The 25,531-nt window shown below is 36.6% G+C and overlaps 1 protein-coding gene across 1 annotated transcript; it reads right to left on the reverse strand.

Annotated features, from left to right (window-relative positions):
- Positions 1-965: 965 nt before the first annotated feature.
- On the reverse strand, positions 966-24,956 carry atp13a1 (ATPase 13A1). Its single transcript, XM_077213550.1, has 25 exons — positions 24,449-24,956; positions 24,182-24,271; positions 23,304-23,567; positions 22,211-22,366; positions 21,739-21,808; positions 19,849-19,955; positions 19,635-19,764; positions 18,709-18,764; positions 18,361-18,487; positions 17,151-17,288; positions 16,956-17,076; positions 16,584-16,741; positions 16,189-16,364; positions 15,519-15,629; positions 15,325-15,450; positions 13,587-13,695; positions 13,316-13,509; positions 13,105-13,201; positions 10,347-10,531; positions 10,110-10,224; positions 7,741-7,937; positions 7,516-7,658; positions 6,316-6,427; positions 3,520-3,663; positions 966-1,921 (listed from the first exon to the last, which is right to left on the reverse strand). Exons 1-25 carry the CDS (start codon positions 24,773-24,775, stop codon positions 1,811-1,813), a joined length of 3,564 nt encoding a protein of 1,187 aa, XP_077069665.1. The 5' UTR covers positions 24,776-24,956; the 3' UTR covers positions 966-1,810.
- Between the last annotated feature and the right edge of the window lie 575 nt (positions 24,957-25,531).

Here is a 25,531-nt window from a genome sequence, read left to right on the forward strand (position 1 = left end):
CAATATTTACAATAATTTAGACACACAAGTAGGCTAACTTGTGTAACCCATCAAGCACAGTAGAGAATTGGCTACCATGAAATTGCAGCCCAAACCATCGCTGATCCACTCCAAGTGTTAAGCCACTTTGGGACTTCTCCTGTTTCACACTGTCCACAGCCCAAGATTTGTACTGTTGGCACCAATGAAACCGAAATTTGGCATTGGCACGACTCGAGTGAGAATAGGTTTGACTATAGCAGCCACACCATGAATATTGACTCTGTGAAGCTCCAGACAGTTTTGTTCGAAACAGGAGAGTCGAGCTGTGCATTTAATTCTGCAGTGAGTTGGACAGTTGTAGTTAGGTTTTATGATACAATCCGGTTAGTACCTGCGTATCCCTTTCAGACAGCTTCCTCTTGCTTTCGACAGTTACTCCTGTTGGATGTGGTTCGTCCTACATACTGGTGGTATGCCAAAATTACTTTGGACACCAAAAAGACTTGCTGTCGTTGTCACATATGAGCCAGCGAGACACGCACAAAAGTTTGCCCTCTTTTGAACTCTGTGTCTCCCATTATGTTGTGTGGATTGCAATATTTTATGTTGTGCTACTGCTTTGCCAACTCAAACTTCACACTCTGCTTTTACTGATGGAATGTAAAATCAGTGACGATTGGGCCACCAGGCTGTGCATACATAGGCATGAATGCTCCAACACCATATTGGCCAGTGTTTCCAGCTCAGTCCCTGTAGCTCGCCTCTACTGAGTCGAGTGATAGCTTTATTTAGGATATAGGGGGCCACAGGAAACTTCCAAACTTCCATATATATATATATACACACACACACACACACAATATATATATATATATATATATATATTATAAAACAAGCAGCTTTGTAATATCTTACCCTAAATGTGGGGCTGGACAATAAAGGCCTTTGAATCAAAAGTTTGAGAAGCACTGATTAAGGCTATGTTTGCAACCCGTTTTGTAATGACTTTATTTATTTTTAAAAAAATGTTCTAATTTTCTTTTTTGATATTTTTTACTTCATGGTTATTTTTGAGTTAGTGCATAGAAAATACATTTAAAATCCTTTTAAATAAAAAAAAAACCATTTTAAAGGACCCTCCTTTCAATGACCTTTTAAAAAAATACATTTAAACAAAAAAGTTTCAAAACACACAAAAAAACATCATACCATGTTGTGCATTCATATCGTTTCATCATTTACATTTCTACACGTGCTTTAAAGCTTCAAGTGAAATTGTTTCATTTTGCTTTCCTGAAAATATTAGTTTGTCTCATTTAATATATAATGCTCTTAAACCAAAGCAGTACAAAATTAGTTTCTCACTCAAATTTGCGAAAAGACTAGACGAGAAAGTCGTGCAAATAAACAACACAACAAGAGGTTTTTTTGGTCATTTATAAGTCTTTCTGAGGTTTGTCTTTTTACAAAATGATGAAAACAAAAAAAAAGAGAAACACTTCTTCAGTACGCCCCTGTCATAGCTTCACCCGCACTGAAACACACTCACTCTCACCCTCAACACAATACTGTAGTTTTCTTGGCCTTCAGAGCAGAGGGGGTAGTTAAAGATGTCAGTAGAAAGAAAATGAAGCTAAAGTATTAAGACAGAGCAAAGACAGGGACAGGGAGGAAAAGGAAACACTGGGGTGTGTTACAGTATTGAGTTTCACGCCCGTCCTTTCGCATCTCGCAGAGTTTTGCCGCCGGTCCCGTGTTCCTGTAAAGCCCGTTCACAGTCTGGTCACGAGGGGCAGCGGCTGCTTTGGTGACTGTTGGCAATAACAGTTCATTTAGGCAACCTCAGGGTTCCTTTGCCCAGCAGAAACTGCAGAACTCTGTCCACCAGCAGGGCAGCGACAAAATCCACAACCAGGACCTGGGCTATTATTAACTTGAACTGCAAAGAGAAAAAGAATATAAAAATATATTCAATGTGAATCGATATACATGAACACCAAAAGGTCAAAAATCTAATTTGCATACTATATACAGGGTTTCTGCAGGTTTTATAAAAGGTAGATAGTTTAGTTTTTTTCTTTAAAATAAATCAAGAAAATGTAAGGAGTAAAGTGAAGGGAACACAACATATCAGAATGTTCTCTAAATGTAAATATCTAGGGAGATACACACGCAGTTGTATTAATAACACTTCAGAGTTTTAAATTACAACTTTCAACAGATCTTAATTACTTTACATTCGTTTCGCACACAAAAAAAGATAAGTAAAAAAAAGGCAGAAAAATAGCTTAAGGCTTGAATAGCTCTGTTCCCAAACACTAGAACATGGAAATAACGTTTACTGAACCATCTGATCACACTACAAAGTGCTGTTCTTCCTCAGTTGTCTTTTTTCCCAGTGCAAATGTCTAAAGATTCTTAAATCAAGAGACGTTTGCTGGAGAAGCAAAATGACACAAGATAAGAAGTCTTGTTTTCTGTGAAATTGATCAAAATGAAGTGAGTTTGTGATTAAAATAAGAACAAATAATAACAATTATATAACTTAATTCAAAAACCCATTGACAAATATTAGTTTTCATACATTCATTTTGCATCTCGATTTAATGATTGTTTAGATATCTGTATTATAAAAAAAGAAAAATACTGAGGAAAATATATATTTTTCTGCAATGCATGCAACATTTAATACCATGAATTTAAGACTTTCTACTCTGATTAAAGACCTTTTTAAGGCCTTCATTTGTGGAAGGGTCAATTAAGACTAAGACCTTTTGAAGACCCGCAGAAACCCTGTATATCGCTTGCCATGCAAGAATTGGATTAGCATGTCTCAAATCATATGTTGAAAAGTCAAAGGTACCCAGGGTTTTAAAGTATACATTCAGTAGGCCTGTTGTGATTGAGTAATCACCTGATCATGATTATTCGATGTAATCTCTATTATTTATGATTCCACAATAACTGCGCAGGATAAAAATCACACCATCTCTATAAACTCTTGTAAAATACATAATATTAATTATATAACTATAAATAAATAATAACTTATTTATGCCTGTTCACACCAAGAATGATAACTGTGAAGATAACTATAGCGATATAACTATATTGGCATCCACACCCGCAGAAAATAACTTTGTTTATTATAAGCGCGCGCTGAGTTTTATCCTCTGCTGCTTTAAATGCTTGCGCTCGTTACAGCAGGATTGATTCTGATTGGCTGACAATGTTTTTATTGTTCATTAGCTGAACAGGCCTTTATGTTTACACCGTAAGTGCGTGTTCGAAACAGAATTAAATTGTTAATCGCAATTATTTGTATGCTAATTAATTGTCAGCACAAAATTCATGATCATGAAGATTTACGCAAACATTTTGAATAGAGGATGGAATTACAGCACTATCCAAAGACAATTTTATCGCAATACTAGTATGTCACAACACTCATGTAGAGACATACTAGAATGTCAATGGAAATTTGTAAGCATGCAGTAAGTAACAGTTTGTGAATAGTGTGGTGAACTGAATTCATACCTCAGTTGGAATATCCACTAAGGCAAACTGCTCATTGAATTCTGGTGAAGATCCCGTCAGCAGCCCTACTATAGCGAGCCCTGATATAGCGATGCTCCACAGCAAGGGCCGGTTCTCAGTCAGAGACTCCATGAACGGATGACCCTGAACAACACAAGTTTGTTCAATCAGACCAGTTAAAATAGACATTTTTAAAAGTGTAGTTAGTCCAAAAATAAACATTTGTTATTTACTGAAAATCTTTGACGCATCCATGCTTGCAGTGTTGTTAATATTTAGTAAATTCTATTAAAAAATCATTTTCGTTCATTGAAATAAAGCTGAAATAAAATAAAAAAGTAAATATTAGATGAAAAACTTCCGACTCAAAATGGATTTTATTTCTGCTACTTTTTTTTTAAGTAATACAATTACTAAAACTTAAATAAAGCTAAATAGAGAGAACACAAAAAAATTAAATAAAAAAGATAAATATATAAATAATTTATATATATATATATATATATATATATATATATATATATATATATATAAAATGACAAAAGCACATAAAATGACTAAACAATTATATAATTGTACAAGTACAATTATAGTATTTAAATTATACTAAAATAACACTGTCTTGCAATCAGTGGCGGTTCTAGACCATTTCAACTGGGGGGGCCAAGCTGGGGCCAGTTGTGCTGTTAGAGGGGCCAGTTGCATTTAGACCTTATTGTTGTCATATCATTTTCTGCACTGCACTGCAGGCATTAACAGGCAAAATACCATGTTTATAATCATTCAACAATGTATTTGCATTTCCATTATATTTTTACATTTGCATTACATATTCAGTATTAGTCACAGTAACTGTAATTGACATGATGTCCTTCTTTCTCAATTTTGTAAAATCGAATTTAAGGCTTTTTAAAACCTGAAGAAATCAAAATTCATACCGTACATTAGGGGTGTGCAATATTGACAAAAATATATCTCAATATTTTCAATGTTTTTTTGATGATTAGATGATATTTTACTGATTGTATTTTTGTGCTGGTGCCATGGCAGGTTTAGGCCTGTTGTTGACAGCAGACTCACAAAGATATTCATATTTTTTAATATTCTATGCAGTGGTCAGTTAACAGCAGGGACCGAAATTCATTTTTTAATTAATTTTTAATTAATTTAATTTGCCACCTTAAATTGATTTCCAGGGGCATTTTCACCTATATATGGACATTCTTTCTAAACTTATTTAGAGTTATGAATCACCTTTTATGTCAAATACTAACATACAAATTAGACAGTAATTATACTTATTTATACAATAATACTTAATTATACAATAATTATACAGTACCACTGTTACCAGTCAAATTAAATCATTTAATCAAAATCCATCTTTGCAGTCTAAAGGAGACACAGAAGTGGCATTAATATATTTACACTCCATTCACAATTGCATAAATAAAGCTATGAGATTTTTTTTAAAATCAATATTTAAACATGAAATTATTTCAAATTTTAACGTTTTAATTAAAGGGTACTTTAAATATGAAACTAAAACCGCCAGTAGGCGTCGGCAAGTCACTGTGTTAATAAGTGAGTTGAAGGATTCATTCATTCAACCGATTCGTTCAAACGGCTGATTCATTCGGGAAAGAAGCAAGTGATTCCTTCAAAACGCGGATTTCAGTCAAGAAATCATCGCTGTCTGTTGCATTGAGACTCTGCTACGGTTTCATTTTGAAATTCTAGTCGACGAAATAAAGGGAAAACAAACAATATTGACAATATTGTGTCTAAAATGTAACGCCCAATGTTAACTTATTGTTAATTTAACTGTTGTATAAGATCAATATCACAGTTGCAATTGTGCACGGGAAAACAGCACTCTTGCTGATGTGATATTCTAATATAAGAACATAATATGATATAAATATAAGACATAAACTAATTTGGGGACATAGCCTACCTATCTATGAACCGCACACAGCAGTGAAAGGAAGAGAGACAAATGCGATGTCAGCTCACAGTGCATCGTATACAGTTAAAACATTGATTACAATTTCATAATAGACAATACACATCGCACACCCGATACGCACATAAAGAATCAACTTGCAACTGAACTGGCATTTACCAGCTTTCTCCTTCTCTCCTCTCTCGCGTGCAGGAGACAGACGTTAACGTTATTCTGCCGCGATTCCCGCGAATGTGATGCGAATTGTCACGTGAACAAGCAAATCCACAAAGATAGAATAATAAAAAAATATGCATACAACGAAAACAACGATAGCAAAAAAAAAACAGTTTTGTAAAAATTATTTCACACTCCACATTTAGGGGGGCCACAAGGGGGGCCAAGCTTGTTGTCACAGGGGCACGGGCCCCCCTGGCCCCCCCTCTAGAACCGCCACTGCTTGCAATTGCAATCACTGCACCAGCAATGATGAACTGCAATGCATTTGTTGGTTACACTTTATTTTACAGTGTCCTTGTTACACATTAAATGTACTTACTATAGTAATTATCCATAGTTACATGCCACTAACCCTAACCCTATAGTAAGTACATGTACTTAATTATTATCACTCAGTCCTTAAATGTATAATTACACTGAAACATGGACACCTTAAAATAAAGTCTGACCCATTTGTCAAAAGTCACAAAATTTTGGAGTGAACTATTCCTTTAAAGGAAATGGAAAGGTGAAGTGCATGTTACAAAAGCTTTGAAAGTAAAAAGTAATAATTTCACAATGTTCGATACATGTATTAAATATAATATCACATTATTAAAAATTAAAAGTACCTTATAATTAATGGCAAATGTGGCCATTTGCATGGCCATGGACATGATGTATACAGTACTGTTAATGAGACTGGGCTCAAACTCTTTGTACAGGTCCACAAACCGCTCTGCCCTGCAAGAGAGAAGAGAGAAAAGTGCGAGAGCGAGAGAGAGGTGAAACACAAAGCCAGATTGCAAATGTTATGAAAATCAAAAAAATGTGAACAATGACGTCGCATGTGAAGAATGACTGGTACTGAACACTGATAGTGATATGAAGTGTCTTGAAGTAATTTACTTTCAAAGAGAGTTGACACTTTCTGATGACAGAAGCGAAATGGTATTATGCCAACATTTGGGGTCAGTAAGATTTATTTTATTTTTTTAAAGAAATTAATACTTTTTTTCAGCAAACACTGATCCAAAACAACAGTAAAGACATTTCAAATAAATGCTGTCCTTTTGAACTTTTTATTCAAATCAGAGAATCCTGAAAAAAAAATGATCATGTTTCCACAAAAATATTAAGCAGCACATTTTTCAACATTGCTAATAAGAAATTTTCATTGAGCATCAAATCAGCATGTGACTGAAGACTGGAGTAATGATGATTGAAATTCAGCTTTACATTACAGGAATAAATTACATTTTAAAATATACTCAAATAGAAAACTTATTTTAAATGATAATAATATTTCACAATTTTACAGTTTTTTTTTTTTGCCAAATGCATTAGCTTTAGTGCGCATTCATGGTGTGACATGGTGTGACCAAAAAAAAAAAAAAATCTTACAGACCCCAAACTTTTGAAAAGTAGTGTGTGGGTATATAGATTGCTAATCTAAACTAATCAAGAATACTAAATGCGTTATTATTTTTTCTCTAAAACTGAAGTTTACTTTGGGCTTTACGTGTATATATTTTACATAACTGTAAGTGGTAATAAGATATTTTGTTAACACTTTATTTTAGTGTCCTTACACACGTTACAAGCAGTTTTTAGTTACTATAGGAATTACTATAAATTGTGCATAATAACATGCAACTAACCCCAAAACACACCCTAACCCTTAAATGTACTTAAGTACTTAAATTTATAATTACACTGAAACACAGACACCTCAAAATAAAGTGTAAGCGATATTTCTAATATTCCCAGTTACAAACTAATTGGCAGAATTTTCACTATTTTTCATGTGGCGATAAGTATCCCATGCATACCTGGGTGGGCTTCTGCTCTGTGCGCCCTTGTACAGGTACACCAGACTGCAGAAGTGAACAGCAAACTGCAGCAGCACTGTGAGGACCGTGTACAGGTTGAAGATGTTAGGTAAAGGCCGCTCTTTGGACAGGGTCTTCAAAGGCTGAGATGAACAGATATCGCATACAGTCAGTGAAGTCAGTTCAGCAAACGACAAGCAGCTTTACCAAACATTACCATCTCACCTTTGACCTTGAGATGAACAGGAAGCAGCCGGCCAACAGCAGACCCTGAAGGGTCGCCTGGAAGTCGCTGAATTTGACCCCCTCCAGGTAGAGCACAGACTGACTGTAGGCCAGAACCAGAGCGTTCAGCGCCAGGATCTTAAACATCTGCAGGGTGGTCACCAGAGTACAGCGACCCTGTTTAATCACGTGACAGACTGAAAACAGGCAGGACAAAAAAAGTTAGGCAAAGCATATGTAGGACTAATAACCCGGATACATTTTAAAACAGCGTATTCGTTTCAATAAAATGCGTTTTAGTCCACACTGGTGTTTTTCAAAAGTTTTTCGTCCACAATTGAATCATCTTACTGCGTAAGATATAGTAAAAGTTCAATGAGATCATACAGAGAGACGGAAAAAAAAGCACTCATTGGTGTGTCTCAACTTTTGGAAAGTCAGTAAAACCCCAAAAAGCCAATGTTAAAAAAAGAAACAAAAAATGATGATTTGAGATTTTTTACAGTGTAGGTCACACTCAATCCCTTCATGTTTTTCCGCATGACAGCAATTGTGACTAAAATTCTATCACCTTTGCAGGAATGTAATATGAAGATTGTAGAAAGTAATATTTATCTTTAGCAACACTGCAAGTGAATAGCACATAGCAGGCATATACCGGAAGTGTTGGGGAAAGTTACTTTTAAAAATAATGCGTTACGCCCTAAAAAAGTAACTAACTGCTTTACTTGCGTTACTTTGCATAAAAAGTAACTGTAACATTACTTTTTTCTTACCTGGGATGGGCTTGCTTGTTTGCTTGTTTTTTAATAACAAAAAAAGTTCAATTTCTGGTAAATCTAAAGGCACTTTCACACCAAAAATGAAAAGAAAAAGCCTCAGGCTGAAGGAAATGCAAATTCACAGCTGTTCAGTACTTACGCAGCTCAAACAAAACGAGCCATTTTGGATTACAGAAGAATAGGATGCAGGAGAAAAAAAGTTCAACACTTACATCAGCAATAAAATAAAAATAAAAATGAACAATGTACAAGCACAAATATGATGTTTATCTAAAGTCATTTTTTCTAGTATGGTTGAAGTGCATCATTGAAGGACAGCAGCAAAGACATTGATTTATACATAAAAGTATATTTGTGTAATGTACTAATACATTTAACTATTGCAGGTTTGTGTAATATTCTGAGATTGCATTTCACTGTTTTCATTCATTTTTAAGTAATACTGAATCTGTTTTTGTGCCAGTGATATGAGTAAATGCTCACATTAGTCTAGATCTACGATAAGCATCATGTTCACACACAGCGCACTCCTGATTTCTCTCAACATGGGGACAGGAGAGCTGTCAGTCAAGAAATGGAAAAATAAAGTAACTTGCATTACTTATTTGAAAAAGTAACAAAATATTTTGTAATAAATTTAAAAGTAAAGCATTACTTTACAAGTAACTAAAAAAGTAATCTGGTTACATAACTCAAGTTACTTATGCATTTAAACTAACGTGCATTACATGATTAGATTACTTTTTAATTCAACAAGTAACGCATTACTTTATAAATGTACACATTAATTTTCGAGGTAATTCTTTTAAATAAAGTAATGCACGCTACTTTCAGTTCAATTAATTAGCTTAAACATTTTTCAAACTATTGAATCAAAGTTCACTTTTTTCTCCATAACATAGTAACTCAGACATACACACTCATGCATGCAAAAGTAACTAAACACATTACTTTCACCTTTCAATAAAAAGAGTTGTACAGTAGGTAATATAACCCATAACACTAGATCTTTTGAATGGCATTCATTGCTCTAGGGTCAGGAAATATTCAGAATATAATAATATTGTGTGGTCAGAATATAATGATATTGTAAATGTGTTTTTAAAAGAAAATAAAGGTGGATGTTATATAGGCTGTTGTTGAATGGATTACTGTGTTAAACACATGCAAAAAATAACTACTCAGTGAAAAAAACACCTGGAAGATAGCGAAAAAGTAACGTAACATTACTTTCCATAAAAAAAACCCCAATATAATTGGTTACTTCATCGGGGAATGACAATGTATCGTAACACATTACTTTCTATAAAAAAGTAACTGTTACAATGATGCGTTACTCCCTAAAAAGTAATTAAAACGTTACTGTTACTTTTTATGGAAAGTAGTAAGTAACGCAATTAGTTACTTTATTACACAGTGACACAATATTGTAAAGCATTACCTTTAAGAGTAACTTTCCCCAAAATCAGTGTGCATCAGTTTGAATCAGAAAAAATCAGAGAAAAAGATGCGTTTTCAAATGTATCCGGATTAATGTAGACAGTCTAAAATGAAAGCATAAACGGATCGAAAACATGTTCAACTTACTGCACTGTATGGAGGAGAGTTTAGAGGTGAATGGAGCAGCGATGGAGGCGTCGCCCAGTTTAACCACCTGAATCTGATCTTCTTCTAACTCTCGCAGTACCTGACTGATCCTCTCCTATGACACAAGGCAATTATGCAATATAGGGTTATATACATGTAGAAAATAGTTCAAGCTTTATAAACGCTGAAGTTCAAAACATGATCACATGATTTTTTTAATAAAAAATAAATAAACACCTTTTGTGCAGCTAGCTGCTCCTCTCTCTGGGCCATCATTCTCTGCCTGGCTGCACGGGAGCTGAGTTTGACCCCTGAACTCGGGACTGGGGGTCCAGGTCTGGCATCTACAGAGAACTCTTTGTCTTTGCTTCTCTTCTTCTTCTCAGGCATGCGCTCTGGAGCGTTAGCTAACAAGGCCACACCTGGTAAACACAAAGGACATGTTACAATATGGGTACATATACTGATTGAAGTATGTTCCAGATTCAGTACAAAACTATCTGTGACATGCTGTCGAGTAGAGTTGTGACGTTCGCGAACGAACCGATTCTTTTGAACGGCTCATAAACATGAACGATGGGAGCCGAGTCGCGGCTGGAGGGGAGCCGTTCTTTCTGTCGTTCTTTTTTTCCTATGCGTGTTTCACACAGATGCACACAAATTAGCTCCTCAGTTATAGTGGAAGGGGCGCACTCAGCGCAGGGGTGCCACTGCTACTGCCTAGCATGATAGTTGTGCACGCGCGGTCGCGCGCGCATCCTTTACGTGAGTACTCCAGTGAAAAAAAAACCTACGTGCCTCTGTCATTGGGTAGGAGCGGAGCCAATGACTTGTGCACGCTGCCGTCACATGGTTACTCCAGTAAAAAAAAAAAACACACATGCGAGTGCCTCTCAGTGCCAACGTCATAGCGGATAGCGGGTCGTTCGAAGTTCGAACTAAGAAGACACACACGTGACACGTCTGAAAATGAGCCAGAGGAAAAGGAGCAGCATTTGGGTGCACTTTTCTCACGAAGAAAACAGTAAGGCTAAATGCAGCATTTGTCACAAAGTAATTTCATTTAAGTCTGGGTCAACAAATAATTTACACCGGCATTTGAAGACTCAACACCCAACACTGCAGCTCACAGGTTTGAGAGCAGAGCCAGACTCAGACAACAACAGTGACACTGATGTGTCCATTGCCTCCTCTGCCTCCACATCAAGTGCAACTGCAGCTTTACACATGCACACACTTTGTACTAAAGGTAAATCCAAAATAGTGATGTCACTTTCTAAGCAGAGGGATGTTGTGCAACCCTATGGAATATAGTCCACACATGACAAATGAGGTAATAATCAATATTTCAGAATAATTCAAACTCAGATATTGGTGTGTGATATCTGAGTTTTAATTATTTGACTACAAATCTCACCTCATCATTCCTCCCAGTGATTATTTCCAGGATAAACTGAGATGCCCCCAAAGCTGACTTCTTAAAACTGACTAAATATTTAAAAAGAGCCAAAAGAGCCGTTCTTTTGAACGGCTCTTTGAAAGGAACGGATCGCAAAGATCCGGATCCCCTCAAAGAGCCATAAATCCCATCTCTACTGTCGAGTGACACTGAAATTGTCACTTAGTTTGTAAAAAGAGCACAGTTGATGTACTCATGTTTGTGTAAAGAACAGTGGTTCTCAAGTAGGAGGCCGGGGTCCACCAGGGGGCCTCGCACACTTTCATAGGGGCCTCAAGATTACTTCAAAATGATTTCAAATAAGCTAAAACAAGATTTTTTTTTTTAATTCACCCCCTCAAAAAAAATTTTTTGTCTTTGAATAACCAGTGTTCCCACCGTTTCGGAAAACCGAGATGTATGAGGTAGTCTAATTGTAACAATTTTAATGACCTCAATACGTGTAGTATATAATTTTATACTATATACTATATTTTGTAATATAGTATATAATTTTATAAAACCTAAAAGCACCATGGCCGTTATGGTAACACTTTACTAATGTTAGCAGATAGAACCTTATTGTAAACTACATTAGTAAATATAAACTAACAATGAAAAATGCTTCTAAAGATTATTTTTTAGTTTTAAATCTCAGTTAATGTTAATTTCAACATTCCAACACTTCAATAAAAGCAAAAGTTGTGTCTATTATTATTATTATTATTTAATGGACCTGAACTAACAATCCTCATTGTTACATTTTACCAAGTAAAAAATTCTTCGTAAGAAAGTATTTTTAAAATTCCATATCCTCAATTCTAAAAGCACAAATTTTCATCTTCTCATTTTCATCAGAACATTCATCTCTTTAAAATGTCAGGAATCTTGAAATGTAATAATTAATTGTAATCATAATAGTTACTTCATGTAATCTATGGACAATCTTGGTTTATGCAAACTAAAAAATATTTGGGGGGGGATGTCAAAGTTATCATTTAGCATAAAAAGAAATTCTGCTCTTGTGAAAATTGTGAAAAGAAAAATTGTGAAAAGAAAACCACAAATAAAAAAGAATTGTAAATGCGTCTCTTCAGAGTTATACAAATAACTCATAAAGAGGGTAAAAATATAAATTTAAAACTAAGTAAAAAATATCTCGATTTTTTAAAGATTTGGCTTTAGTACAGTAACAAAATAAAAGCCAATTAGTTAATTTTGGAAAGAAAATGTCTTTATAATATCACACATAGTATTTCCTCACACAGTATAAATAGTTTTTTGTATATGAAAATAAATTGCTGCCCTGTCTAATTTAGGTAACTTTACAACTCAAATAAAAAATGTAGGTGTTGATTCACAACATAATATGACCTGCACTTTTCTGCTTTTAAACCCTCTAGACTGCACATCGCAATCTTCGGTTGTTTTAAACCTTGTGATGAGCTAAATTGACCATATATGAATCATTCATCTTGAATGACCCAGAAAATACTTTTTACTGATATATTTGTAAATAACACATGTCTGATGACACAAGTATGTTTAATGACTCACCAATGTGGGCATGTTTGAGTGCACCAACATCATTCGTGCCATCTCCACACATCAGCGTAACGAAACCCAGTCCCTTTAGACTAGTTATGACAAACTCCTGCACAGACAGGAAGAACAACACCGTTAACCATGATGAACAGCTCAACAACAAACCATATGTTTTGATGAATACAGAGTGTGATAAGTCCACTATCAAACGTGGAAAGCTGACCTTCTGTTTGGGACTGACGCGAGCAAACACTCGCACATGAGGAAGCAGGGCGTGGAGTAAACGGGGTTCATAGGTCAACCTGGTCAGTCCCTCTCCTGTCACGCAGAGGTCGTACCGACTGATCAAATCTGAGACCGAGGAAGGAGGTAGAGGGAGGCACACGCTGTCGTCTATGGACACCCACTGCCATTCATCTGCATAAAAACGTAATGAACAGATGTAATGGATTCTAAACACGTTCCTCCAGCTCTGTGTCAGAGGCGTCACACACCTTGATCGGGGCCTGGCTGCAGTATGAGCGTGTGCTCTTTCTGGATGAAATGCAGCTCTCGGGCCACATGACACGCAGTTAGAGGGTTGTCCCCTGTGATCATCACGACCTGTGGACAGAGAACGTGACAAACGTTAGAAATCGAACCAGGCGGCCAACGGAAGAGGACTTTAAATTTCAATAATTGAAAAGTATTTCTTGATAGATTTAATAAAAATGAACTGTAATAAAAATGCTGAATCTACATGCAAAAAAAACTATACTGCGCTACAATACAAACATTACACATTAAATCAAAATTAAGACTGAAATCCAGCCTTGAAGACTGTGATTAGGCTGAGGGAAAGAAAAAGGGATAATTGATTTCAAATCACTTAAAATGTAGTAAAAAAAAAAAAACGATCCTTCAGAATTCATTCTAATATGCAGATTTGGTGCTCAAGAAACATTTCTTATTATTAAATGTAAAAACAATATTTTAAAAACAATTTAACAGATTCCTTGATGAATAGAAAGGTCAAAAGGAAAACATTTATTTGAAATAGGAATACTTTGTATTTAATGTCCTTGCAGAATAAAAGTATTTGTTTTTCAAAAACAAGATTTTACAAACATATTACTGACCCCAACATTTGAACGGTGGTGCATACATATATAAAAATCAAGAAATAAGTAATATTTATAACATTGGAAGTAGGTTTTCAAAATTTCATACAGTCTCAATTCTGTTTTTCCCCCCCAGATTCATAATCATTACTTTTGTCAGTGCACATCGGCAAGCTTTATGCGTGCCTTTTTGCCCTCAATTTATATTTTAAAGGCTCAATATTATGGTTTGGTATTTCCCTGTATCGTAGAACAATGTTACATTACATGTTACATATAATTTCCTTTCTTAGTCGTGAAACTCAAACCATTTTCCGATGTCACCCCCAGTGTATAAATGTAATTAATTAAATTAATATCATAAATGTGCGATTAGTAGACCGTTGGCTTAAAGGAGAACTCCGGCGCAAAATGAACCTGGGGTGTAATAACACATTGGTACCGAGTCGACTGTTCTCTGGGATTTGTTTTCATGATAATCGAGTGTAAAGAGTTTTATCTCTAAAAACTGTTTAGCTTATAACGCTAGTATATGGGGCATACAATAAGTAAAAAGAGATCGCTAGTTAATACCACTAACAAGGCTCAAAATAGCCCCACAGTAACACGGTAGCTTAATGAGGGTCTCTACATACAAACCAAAGCACTGAGAACTTTGTAAGTGTACAGACAGTTTAATAATAATATACTTTATAAAGACAGTACCATCGCGGAGCCATCTTTGGAAAACAGCCTTGACCAGTCGAACCACTAACGCCGTGCTACGAGCTGAACTGTGACTTGGAATCTCACAGTTCAGCTCACTTAGCACGGCGTTAGTGGTTCGACTGGTCGAGGCTGTTTCCCAAAGATGGCTCCGCGATGGTACTGTCTTATATACTAGCGTTATAAGCTAAACAATGTGTTATTACACCCCAGGTTCATTTTGCGCCGGAGTTCTCCTTTAAATGAACGACTACTATTAGACTAGAGAAGTTGGAGGCAGACCTATAAATAAGTGATCCTTTCAAACTCCAATACAAAACTCCACCTGTACAAGCCTTCTTTATTATTTCTAACAGCGTCACTAAAATGGAGATTACATGTCAACTGTTAGCAAATACATGTTAACATATGGAGTTGATCCACTCACATGGTGTGAGGCCTCTTGTATCTCTCGGATCACTGCTTTGCTGTCGGTCTTGAGTGGACAGGACACGACCATGAACCCTGCGAAGCGCAGGTCACACTCCAGCACCTCACGGCTCAGCTCTCTCACCTGCACACAAAGAGAGGGATTACAACAGCGTTCAGCGTTTCATTCAGGGGTCACTGGTGAATACATACCTGCTGATGGCTCAGGTGGCCCATCTCTTTGTATCCCAGTGCCAGAACTCTCGCTCCCTCCCGTGACATCTCTCTGTGCACCTCGTCATAGCTGGCTGGACACTCACAGAACTGAACAAACAACAATCTCTTAATAAACTATTTATGACCAACAATCCACAGTGAATGCACCAAATAAGTCAAAATGGCAGCAATGAATAACATTCATTTTATATTAGATGTGATGTAACCCTCACTAGAAGCAACAATCAGTCGATCAGAACATTTGTGGGGCAGGATTTTGGACCAATGAGAATTCCCTTCAAGTTTGGATTACACAAAGCAATTGAGGTGTGAAACCAAAGATCCTCTTAAACCGCTCGGCCCAACACTATCATGAGCTGCAAACGATCGCAGTGCCGCGCTTCTCTCTGAATCTCGCAGCGCATACATTTCAATTGTATATTTTATATTTAAAAATAGCTTGATGGTTTAACATTTAAAAAACTAAATTAAAACACAAATATTGGTATATTTTTGGCGGCACACAGTCCAAAGACGTGCAGGTTAGGTGGATTGCACATGCCAAATTGGCAGTATGTGTGAATGCAAAGCCATGTAATAAGGGGGGTTGGGGAAAGACCTGGCAACCTACCCCGGAAAAAAAACACTGAGAAAAAGAGATGCTCACCATGTCCTTCAGGGTCTCAGGTGCACCTTTAACGGTTGAGATATAGCAGAGCTCAGTGGAGCCCAGTCGCTCAAATGACGCCAGCACTGACATCCTCTTCAGAGCACTAGCGAAATGAAACCTCTGGTGGATCTTCAGCCCTGGAGTCTTTATGCTGCGCGGAAACACCTTCTCATCTAAACAAAGGGACAGAAAGCATGAAATACATTGAGAATTTATGTGTGCTAGGTTAACCGAACATTATTCAAAATGACTCAATTTTGATGGATAAAACTAAAGATTTTCTATATTTTTCTAACAAAAGAACATTATGGAAAATGGATACGATTACACATAATGATCATTTGTAGTGTAGTAGCTGAGCTCGGATGAACGGATCTGTGTTTAAATCGGACCTTTAGTGAGCGTCCAGTCCGCTGCGGTCAGCATGGCCTTCTCCAGCGGATCACCCACTAGCTGTCCATCATCTAGCGTGACCAGCGAATGACACGTAGCCACCACCCGATGAGTGTCCACTGGAATCTCTGACACGGGCATCACTTGCTTCCCATCTCTAAGGAAATGAGAAACAGAAATAGACAATGGAATATTTTCACATTTCCAGGGTTCCCAGAAGTGGAAGTCGTCATAGGCCACATACACACTAAATTCAGTTGTCAGTTCACCTTTCAATGCTTAATCCTGTTCTGTACACAGTTCTGTAATTTACTAGATTGAAAACAGCATTCTACAACCTAAAAGCTCAGAGCCCAGGCTGCAGGCTTTACCTGAGCCCTGCGACGCCACGAACCACCAGGCTGTCGCTTGTCAGGGTGCCAGTCTTGTCGAAACAGCAAATCTCCACTTTCCCAGCAAAGGGGATCCTGAAAGGTTCTGTGCAAAACACATCTGTAAGAGAAGAATATTAGAGGATAAGTCTCAGATTAAGTCATGATCATGTTGAATCCAGTGCGGTCACTCACAGAGTTTGGCCAGCGCTATGAGAGATGTGTTAACAGCCAGTGAGAGCTCTATGGGTAATTCAGGAGGCACTACTGACGTGAGGATCAGAGTACACTCCAGAAACAGCTTATACTTGTTTCTGCTCGGGTCCTTCGTCCCTGAAAGACACAGAGAGTGAAGTATGAGACAGCTGACACATTATATCTAATGCTCCTCCAGGATCACAGATAAAACTCTAAAAAAAAATGATGTGATATGCGAGCAATTTTATATCACTTTTATGTAAATAAGATACACGCTACCATTTTGAGGCCAGTAAGATTTTAAGAAATTAACACTTTTATTCAGCAAGGATGCATTAAACTGACCAAAAGTGACAGTGAAGACTTTTCTAATGTTACAAAATATTTCTATTTAAAATAAATGCTGTTCTATTTATTCATCAAAGAGTCTTAATTTTTTATCTTGGTTTACAGAAAAAAATATAAATTTGTTTTAGAAATGTTTCTTCATCATATTAGAATGATTTCTGAAGGATCATGTGACACTGAAGACTGGAGTGATGATGCTGAAAATTCAGCTTTGATCACAGAAATAAATTATTTTTAAAAATGTATACAAATAGAAAACAGTTATTTTAAATTGTCAAAATATTTCACAATATTACTGTAGATTTCATTAAATAAATGTAGCCTGGGTGAACATAATAAGACTTCTTTAAAAAAACACTAAAAAAAAAATCTTACCAACCCTAAACTTTTCAATGGTACTGAAATTCCAAAATTGAAACAAATTTTAGAAATGGAAACAAAATGCGTGGAATATACAAATATCCCACAAGGGCTTGTATAGAGTACAAAATACATTTAAATTAGCCAAAAACATAGATCAGGTGGGTTTTTTAGGGGTAGTTCACACAAGATATGTTCTTGAGTTAATAAACAACCAGACACAGCACGCAACTGAACTAAACAGAGATCCCAGGCTTTAACAAGTTGAAATATTTAACTTATCTTAAACACATTGGACATTTTGGAGCAGGTTTTAGTGTCTAACAGTATTAATCCTCTCAAAAAAAAAAGAAAGAAAAACAAACAAACAAAAAAAACCTGAAAATGAATAAATAAAAGATTAATCAACCTCACTAATTAATCAGTTGATTTTTGGACAACTAGTCAACTACCCAGCCCATCCCTGTGAAAGGAGATTTTACAGATAAATGTGACTCACCCTCGACCCAAACATACACAGCTGCTGCAATGGCAAAAACCAACAAGAAAAGGATAAAGATAAAGGTCTCCAGGTTGTTGGCCGTTACCCTCTTCACGCCAAACAGAATCGTTCTCAATAATTTGCCCTAAAAAACAACAACGGTTCAGACATTTTTAAGACACAAGATTAAAGGAGAGGGTTTGTGTGGTTGCGACTCATTTTTCCAACCCTATCCCTCATTCTTCTCTTAATTGTTTCCAGTTAATATTCCACTGTCCTCCACATAAATAGTCGCAAAATGTCCAAACAAATGACTTTCAAAAACATGCCAAAACATTCAAAAACATGCATGATCAAGCACCTCACCTGAGATGTGTAGAATCCCGTCCGCAAAACATAAGCAACACAGCCATTGTCTACAGCTGTGAAAAGACAGAAAAAAGGGACTATAATTACATATATACCAATTATAAACTGTGATATTAATCATATTTAACCACTAAAAACTATTAAAGTCCCCATGAAATCAAAATTGACAATTCTTGTTTTCATAATAAATTATTTATCTGTGCACAATTTTTTTAAAATTCATATGCCCTCATAAACTTTAATCAAAATAAAAGCCCTCTTGCAGCTGATCTCTTCTCTTATAATGCGTTTACTGACTTGAGGGCGCGATCAACCTGTCACTCACATGACATCACAGCAACAGGAAACCACAACCATCCAACAATCCAATCAAGTCCCGTCCTACATTTTTTTTCTTGTTCAAGAAGTCAAACAGGAGTCAAACACCGCCTTGCTTTAGTAGGAAATACTTCCAAGCAAACTTTTAGTCATAATGGTGTCGACTTGTATTGTTCCCAGGTGCAAGAATTCAAACTTTCGGTTTCCAGTGAAGGATCGAGTGCGTTGTAGGCAATGACTAAAGGCTACAAAGAATCGTTAATACGGAGAGAATGCCGCGACGGAAAATCTGAAAAACCTCTGTGTTTGTGGTCAACTTCGAACTTGACGACCACGAACACGGTGTTTTAGGCCAATCAAATGGGGAAAAACTGAAAGAAACTGCCGTTCTGTCAGTTCCACCCGAAGCAAAACGCCATCGCCACCGACTGTCCGTGGGCAGGGATACAAAACAAACAGAGGTGACGCGAAGAACGAGAAAACGTTGTTCATTTACATATACTACCAACACAATGCAGAGCAGATTGAAAATCGTTGACTTTACACCCGAGTAAATCTAAGGTTTGTTAGAGCTACAGCACACGTTCACAGCTGTGAGTACTAACGTTTCAGTCCAGCACTGGTTCGGAGAGGCGGGCTGTGCTGAACCACTTTGGTGCCACCTGAGATGATATGAAGTCGAGAGTCTGCCTGCAGGTCCAGAATCCTGTCAGGGTCCAGATCTTCTACAGGCTCCTACAGACACAAGATAGCCAATTACAGACAGCAGATTCAGCTGAGGTTTGCTGCCGATTCTGTGGAGAGAGCAACCAGACGCACCTTCATCTGAGGCACAGACTCTCCTGTGAGCATGGCCTCATCCACAATGCAGCGGCCTCGCAGTAGCAGCACGTCACAGGGAACCAGGTTATCCTGGGGAGACCGTCCTGGGACAACACGACAAATCGATGTTCATTAACATGCTAGTGAATGTTAGATTAGCATTTGGATTTTTACTGGATGTATGAAGTCAGTACTAGAAACATGTGACAACTAGAAGCCAAATCATTTTTGACAGTATAAACTACTGTTCAAAAAGTCTGTAAGATTTATTTATAGTTTGGAAAGAAAATATTTTGGCGGCCACCATAATGAATCTTTCTCTAAATGAATCCTGTCAAAAACTTGGATTATTTAATTAGCTGGCTGCTTTAAAGGGATAGTTCAGCCAAAATGAAAATTCTGACATCATTTACTCATACAGTTTTGAAACAACTTTAGGCTGAGTTTAGCAGAAGAATGTAGATAACCAGACAGTTGATCGGCATTCAGGTTTTTCAGGAAGAAACTCGTACAGGTTTGGAACAACTTGAGGGTGAGTAAATGACATTATTTTCACTTTTGGGTGAACTATCCCTTTAAAATGCTCCAGTTAATGTTTGTTTAAGGTTTCTATTTACTATGCGTTTTTGCAGCATTGAGGCCATTGCAGACATATCTGACCGCGAGAACGCAATCACAAATCGGGTGTTTAAGTTAGTCCGAATCTGCTCAGGCAGTTTTTGTTCAGCGCGAGTTCTGCACGCTCGCGAATCATTATAATCAACAAAGTATAAACATGATGTCAATAAAAGATTAATTACACAGCTTCATTGACTATAATGCGAGTTTTTGCGAGAGTGCAGCTTTGTGTACCTCGCGCTGAACTGAAATTGACAGCTTGAGTGATTATAATGGCAGCGATCTTTGTTGGCTTTCTGTATATATAAATTTTTCATGCTGCTAACTACACCCTGCAAAGTTACTGGACTGACAATCGTATTTAAATGCGCGACTGAATCCGACTGACAGTGAGTGATAACCATAGCAATGGACAGAACGAAACAATCTGATACTCTATGTTATATTATATTATCTGAGCATTAAGTCTTGGAGTGTCAGTTCAAAATAATAGACCAGACACTTTTTCTATGTAATGTATTACTTTTTTGTTCATTTTATCACTAACTTTTCAAATCAGTTACATATTCAGAATACATATTTTTTGTTTTATTGTGTGTATATATATGTGTGTATATATATATATATATATATTTATATAGTCTTTTTGTATACTATGTTTAATTGTATTTTACAGAGGTGTTTGCAAGTTCTAGTTTTATGGCTGTTCTAATGTTTAACTCTTTTTTTTTCTAGTTTAGAGCCTAATAACATCTGGCAAAGGGACTACCAATGAAAACTAGCCTTCGGGCTAATTTGGGTACATTTACATTTAAGAATGTTAATTAATGTACACTGTCCCTTTTCTAAAAATAAATAAATGTACAGATTTTTAAATATAAAATACTTTTAAGCACTTTGTTTTATGATTGGTCCTGACAGTGATGGTCATTTATTTCATGAATAAATAGGATAAATAATTTGTTAACCTTTCTCTTTGCATTTATTTTGGATGTATCGTCAGTACTGGGCTAGCAGTACTTTTTTCTTTACTGTGTGTGTGTGTGTGTGTGTGTGTGTGTGTGTGTGTGTGTGTGTGTGTGCGTGTGCGTGTGCGTGTGCGTGTGCGTGTGTGTGTGCGTGTTCGTCCACCACCAAAGACCATTTTTGACCCAGGAAAAAGATTGAGACAGATTAATGAATGAATGAGGCATTTATATAGCGCTTTACAATGTACTACTGTACATTCAAAGTGCTTTACAATTAAAATCAGGAATACAGAAAACTCACCAACTGAGACAATGTCTCCAGGGACTAGTTCATCACTCGATACAGGCCTCCATTTTCTGTTTCGATAAACCTGTTACATGTAGAAAAAGCTCAAATTATACATATTGCTCTTATTCTAAATCTCAGTCTATTAATTAAGCAATAAGGCAAGAGATTACTTTCATAAAAAAGTTACGATATAATGCATTTATACAATAGTTACTACATAAAACTACATTTTAACTAAGCATATTCTTAGCACCATACTTTCAATAAAATATATAGACCCTGACATGCATATGATAACAGAATGTTTTTAAATATGGTAGCTGTGCATGTTACTATATTGTGGATGATATCACAAATGGAATTCTGCATTGACCAATCAGAAGGCAGAACCAGCACTGTGTGCTTTATAAAGAACATTTCGATAAGAGTTTGTAGACAAACATGGGGATTTCACAACAGATGAAACAAAAACAGTCGCAGTTACCTGAATCATGTAAGGTTTGTTCCCCATTCTGCGGATTTCGGACATGTTCCTCATCTGCTGCTGCACCAGAGATGCTTCAAACGCCACAAGCATGAAGAGCGTAAAGACACTGTAGTACCAGTACTCATCCAAACACCACAGACCCACACAAAACACCTGCAGGAAAACAAAGCCATGCAGGTCATTCCATACGCTCAGGGTAGTGTTTCTCAATCCTGGACCCAGGATGTATATTTGACACATTTTTAGTGTTACCCAGCAAAACCAGGATTGAGAAGCCCTGCCATAAGATGATGCATTTACAGTATATTCATAAATGTATAATGTACAGGCCATTAATACATCAGGCCCATTAATAAAAGCCCCATAAATATATTGCAGTGCTGAGTAGTAACTGATCATGTAATCTGGATTACGTAATTAGCTTCCACAAATGAAGTACTTGCAATTGGATTAGATTACATTTTAAAGTAACTAGTCTGGTTACTTTAAAATCTAATCTAATTCAATTGCAAGTACTTCATTTTTGGAAGTTAATTACGCAATTAATTCTTTAATTAATTCCTTTTTAATTCTTTAATTTTCCTTTCTAAAAAAGCCTATCATATATATATATATATATATATATATATATATACACATATATATATATATGCTTAAAGTCTTCGAGATTTGTGAAACTGCACCCACCAGCCACTGGTCAAGTGGCAGTAATTAAATGAAGGAGAGGCAATAGCACTTGACCACTGAATTTACACTTTTAAAGAGTGCTTTCTCATCATTGCATATCTAATCAACTCCTGATAAATGTTTAATTATCATTTGAATTATCAATCTGCGAGTATTCTCATATGTGAGCATCTCTGTATTCTCCGTAGTACCATGTATTATTAAGGTTTTTGTCTTTCAAAACTAGGTCAAAAGTAATCAAAAAGTAGTCAGAATACATCACCTAAAATGTGCAAGGTAATAGATTATGTTACAAGTACAATTGTCACCATGTAATTTGCAATCTGTAACTGACTACAATTTGTGAGTAATCTGCCCATTACTGCATATCAGTAAAATAAAGCCACATGCACCGCAGACGTACCTGGAAGACAAAGAAGGGTGCTGTGGCTCTCTCCTTGAAGAGCTCCAGGAAGTCCGGCACCATCATCTCTGCACGGTTGGTGCCGTAGAGCTTCTCTGCAGCCCGAAGCTGAGCCTCTTCCTGATAGCCTCTCCAGTCCTGGAAATGACTCATGGGAAAGTTGATTGGAAACGCCACCTGCAGAAAGCGCTTCTTCTCCTTGCTGTCGTACACATAACGGATCTTCTGGAACTCAAAGGACAGGCTTTCCGCCCCATCCTCATCCTGCACGCACACACACACACACACACACACACAAAAAAAAACACTTCACATATACATTTTTTTCATCTAACCTACATTTGGGGTTTAAACACCTTTTGACCAATGAATTGTGATTTGTCCAGGTGTTCATGATTTACAGATAAGAATTCTGGAAATCTTAAATTTAAATTCTGAAGAAAAAAAATCATATACATTTAAGATTTAAATTTGTATAATATTCTGTATAAAATACGGAGCAGTTTTTAGGGTACAATCAACTCATCCATGATGAAATATTCATTGATGATAATGTCTAAATATAGGCTTATATCAAAATGCTTATAAGCAACAAGGAAATACATTGTGTTTATTTAGGACTATACAGGCATCTACTGGTTATGGAATTAAATTATTTTTTTATTTCTCCCATAAGATGGCACAAATATGCCTTCTATGCAATGGATTTTTTTTTAAAAAAAATTCTATTTTTAACTTAAACTGTATTAATTGAAAGATATATGTACATATTACAAAATATACTACATTAATTAAAATGGTTGCGCTTATTGTCTTGGGTCTATTATGAGGATAACAAATGTGACCCCTAAACACCAGGGGGGGAAAAAATCTCTCACCTTATCCCTTAGAAGAGGCACTAATTCAGCTGAACCATTGTTGGGTGTTGGTATAACTTTTGCAAATGTGGCTTTGGCTGGATCAGACTCCTGTTTGAAATATAATTGCATAATTACAGTCAGCTTACTGTGCATTATTATGAGATACTCCAAACATATGTTTGGATTTTTTTGTCAACACACACCCCAAAAAAGGTCTCCCACATGTGTTAGTCTTTCAAAACAATGCTTATATTGCACATATATGTTTTATGTGTCATTTATCACCTTTGAGCAAGTGAGCCAGCAGTGCGCGTGCACGGACCAGTAGCCAGAGAGCACTGTCAGGACGTGCGCGATCCCGAGAGCGGCGAGCGCCAGCAGGCCGGCTTCAACATACTCGGATGCCCCGTAAACCCCAAACCACATATATAAGCAGAGTGGGTAGAGGAGGAGGAACGGGAACACCGTACCGTGTAGGACGCGTGATCTGCGGCTGTGGAGAGACACTGATCTCACCAACTCATCGCTCGGTGCGCGCGTCTGCGTCCGCGTCCCCGCCGGCCCATTAACGCCGTCTGCGGCCATATTTCCCTCTTTTTTAGCTTCGTCCATTCTAGAGTGTGCCTTCCTCCGTCGACCCTCCTACTCTCCACCTCCTCCTTGCAGGCGCTGGTGGTAAAAAGTCAGCTTCGCACCGGCCTGTTGTCTGGCCACTCTGCAGATTTCTGAAAAATATCAGACACATACGACAGTTTCCGCATACGCAAGCACGTACGCCGGTGACGCAATATCCGGTAAATAATATTTGCGTGGAGATTTTTAAAAAAAAGTTATCAGGAGATTTAAAATGGCAACAAATGATATATTTTAAAAACAACATGATAGTAATAGAAAAGGCATATATTACACGAAAATTGATTTTATTATGGAAGTCCCATATAAATAATAGTCTAGCTCCAATCTATATTTTATTTTATATATGACTTTGAACAAACTGTAACGTTTAATGATATTAAATGCAAATATTATAAAAATAAATATACATCCATATCTCCCATTTTATATTTGAAACAAATACATTTCTTAAATTTAGGCTACTTGTAGCTACTAAAATAAAATAACCAGGGTTTTTCACATTACAACAAGTGATGAAGATCCCTCTGATGGCACATAATCTGCTTTCCTCGTGTATGAATGAGAATATGATTTATTTATTTTTGTCGTTGTTTCTTTTTTATCGTTTTTCTTCGGAACTTCACATGGACATGTTCCTTTAAATCTAAATATTGTCCTGAAATGTGACTTCAGTAAAGAAAAACGATTTTAAAAACGATAAAAAAAAATATGACGATGAACAGTAAAGTAATC

Source organism: Siphateles boraxobius, unplaced genomic scaffold, assembly GCF_051911475.1.
Source record: "Siphateles boraxobius isolate OS27281-9 unplaced genomic scaffold, OSU_SipBor_1 66, whole genome shotgun sequence".
Taxonomy (NCBI): domain Eukaryota; kingdom Metazoa; phylum Chordata; class Actinopteri; order Cypriniformes; family Leuciscidae; genus Siphateles; species Siphateles boraxobius.

What these genes read in the sequence shown, in the direction of transcription:
- atp13a1 (XM_077213550.1), bottom strand. Translation starts at nt 24,775, where the DNA reads ATGGACGAAGCTAAAAAAGAGGGAAATATGGCCGCAGACGGCGTTAAT. An exon ending in AGTCTGTGCCTCAGATGAAG is followed by an intron (nt 19,765 to 19,848) that starts GTGCGTCTGGTT and finishes TTGTGTCTGTAG; the next exon opens with GAGCCTGTAGAAGATCTGGA. An exon ending in GCGTCAGTCCCAAACAGAAG is followed by an intron (nt 13,202 to 13,315) that starts GTCAGCTTTCCA and finishes CTGTCTGTGCAG; the next exon opens with GAGTTTGTCATAACTAGTCT.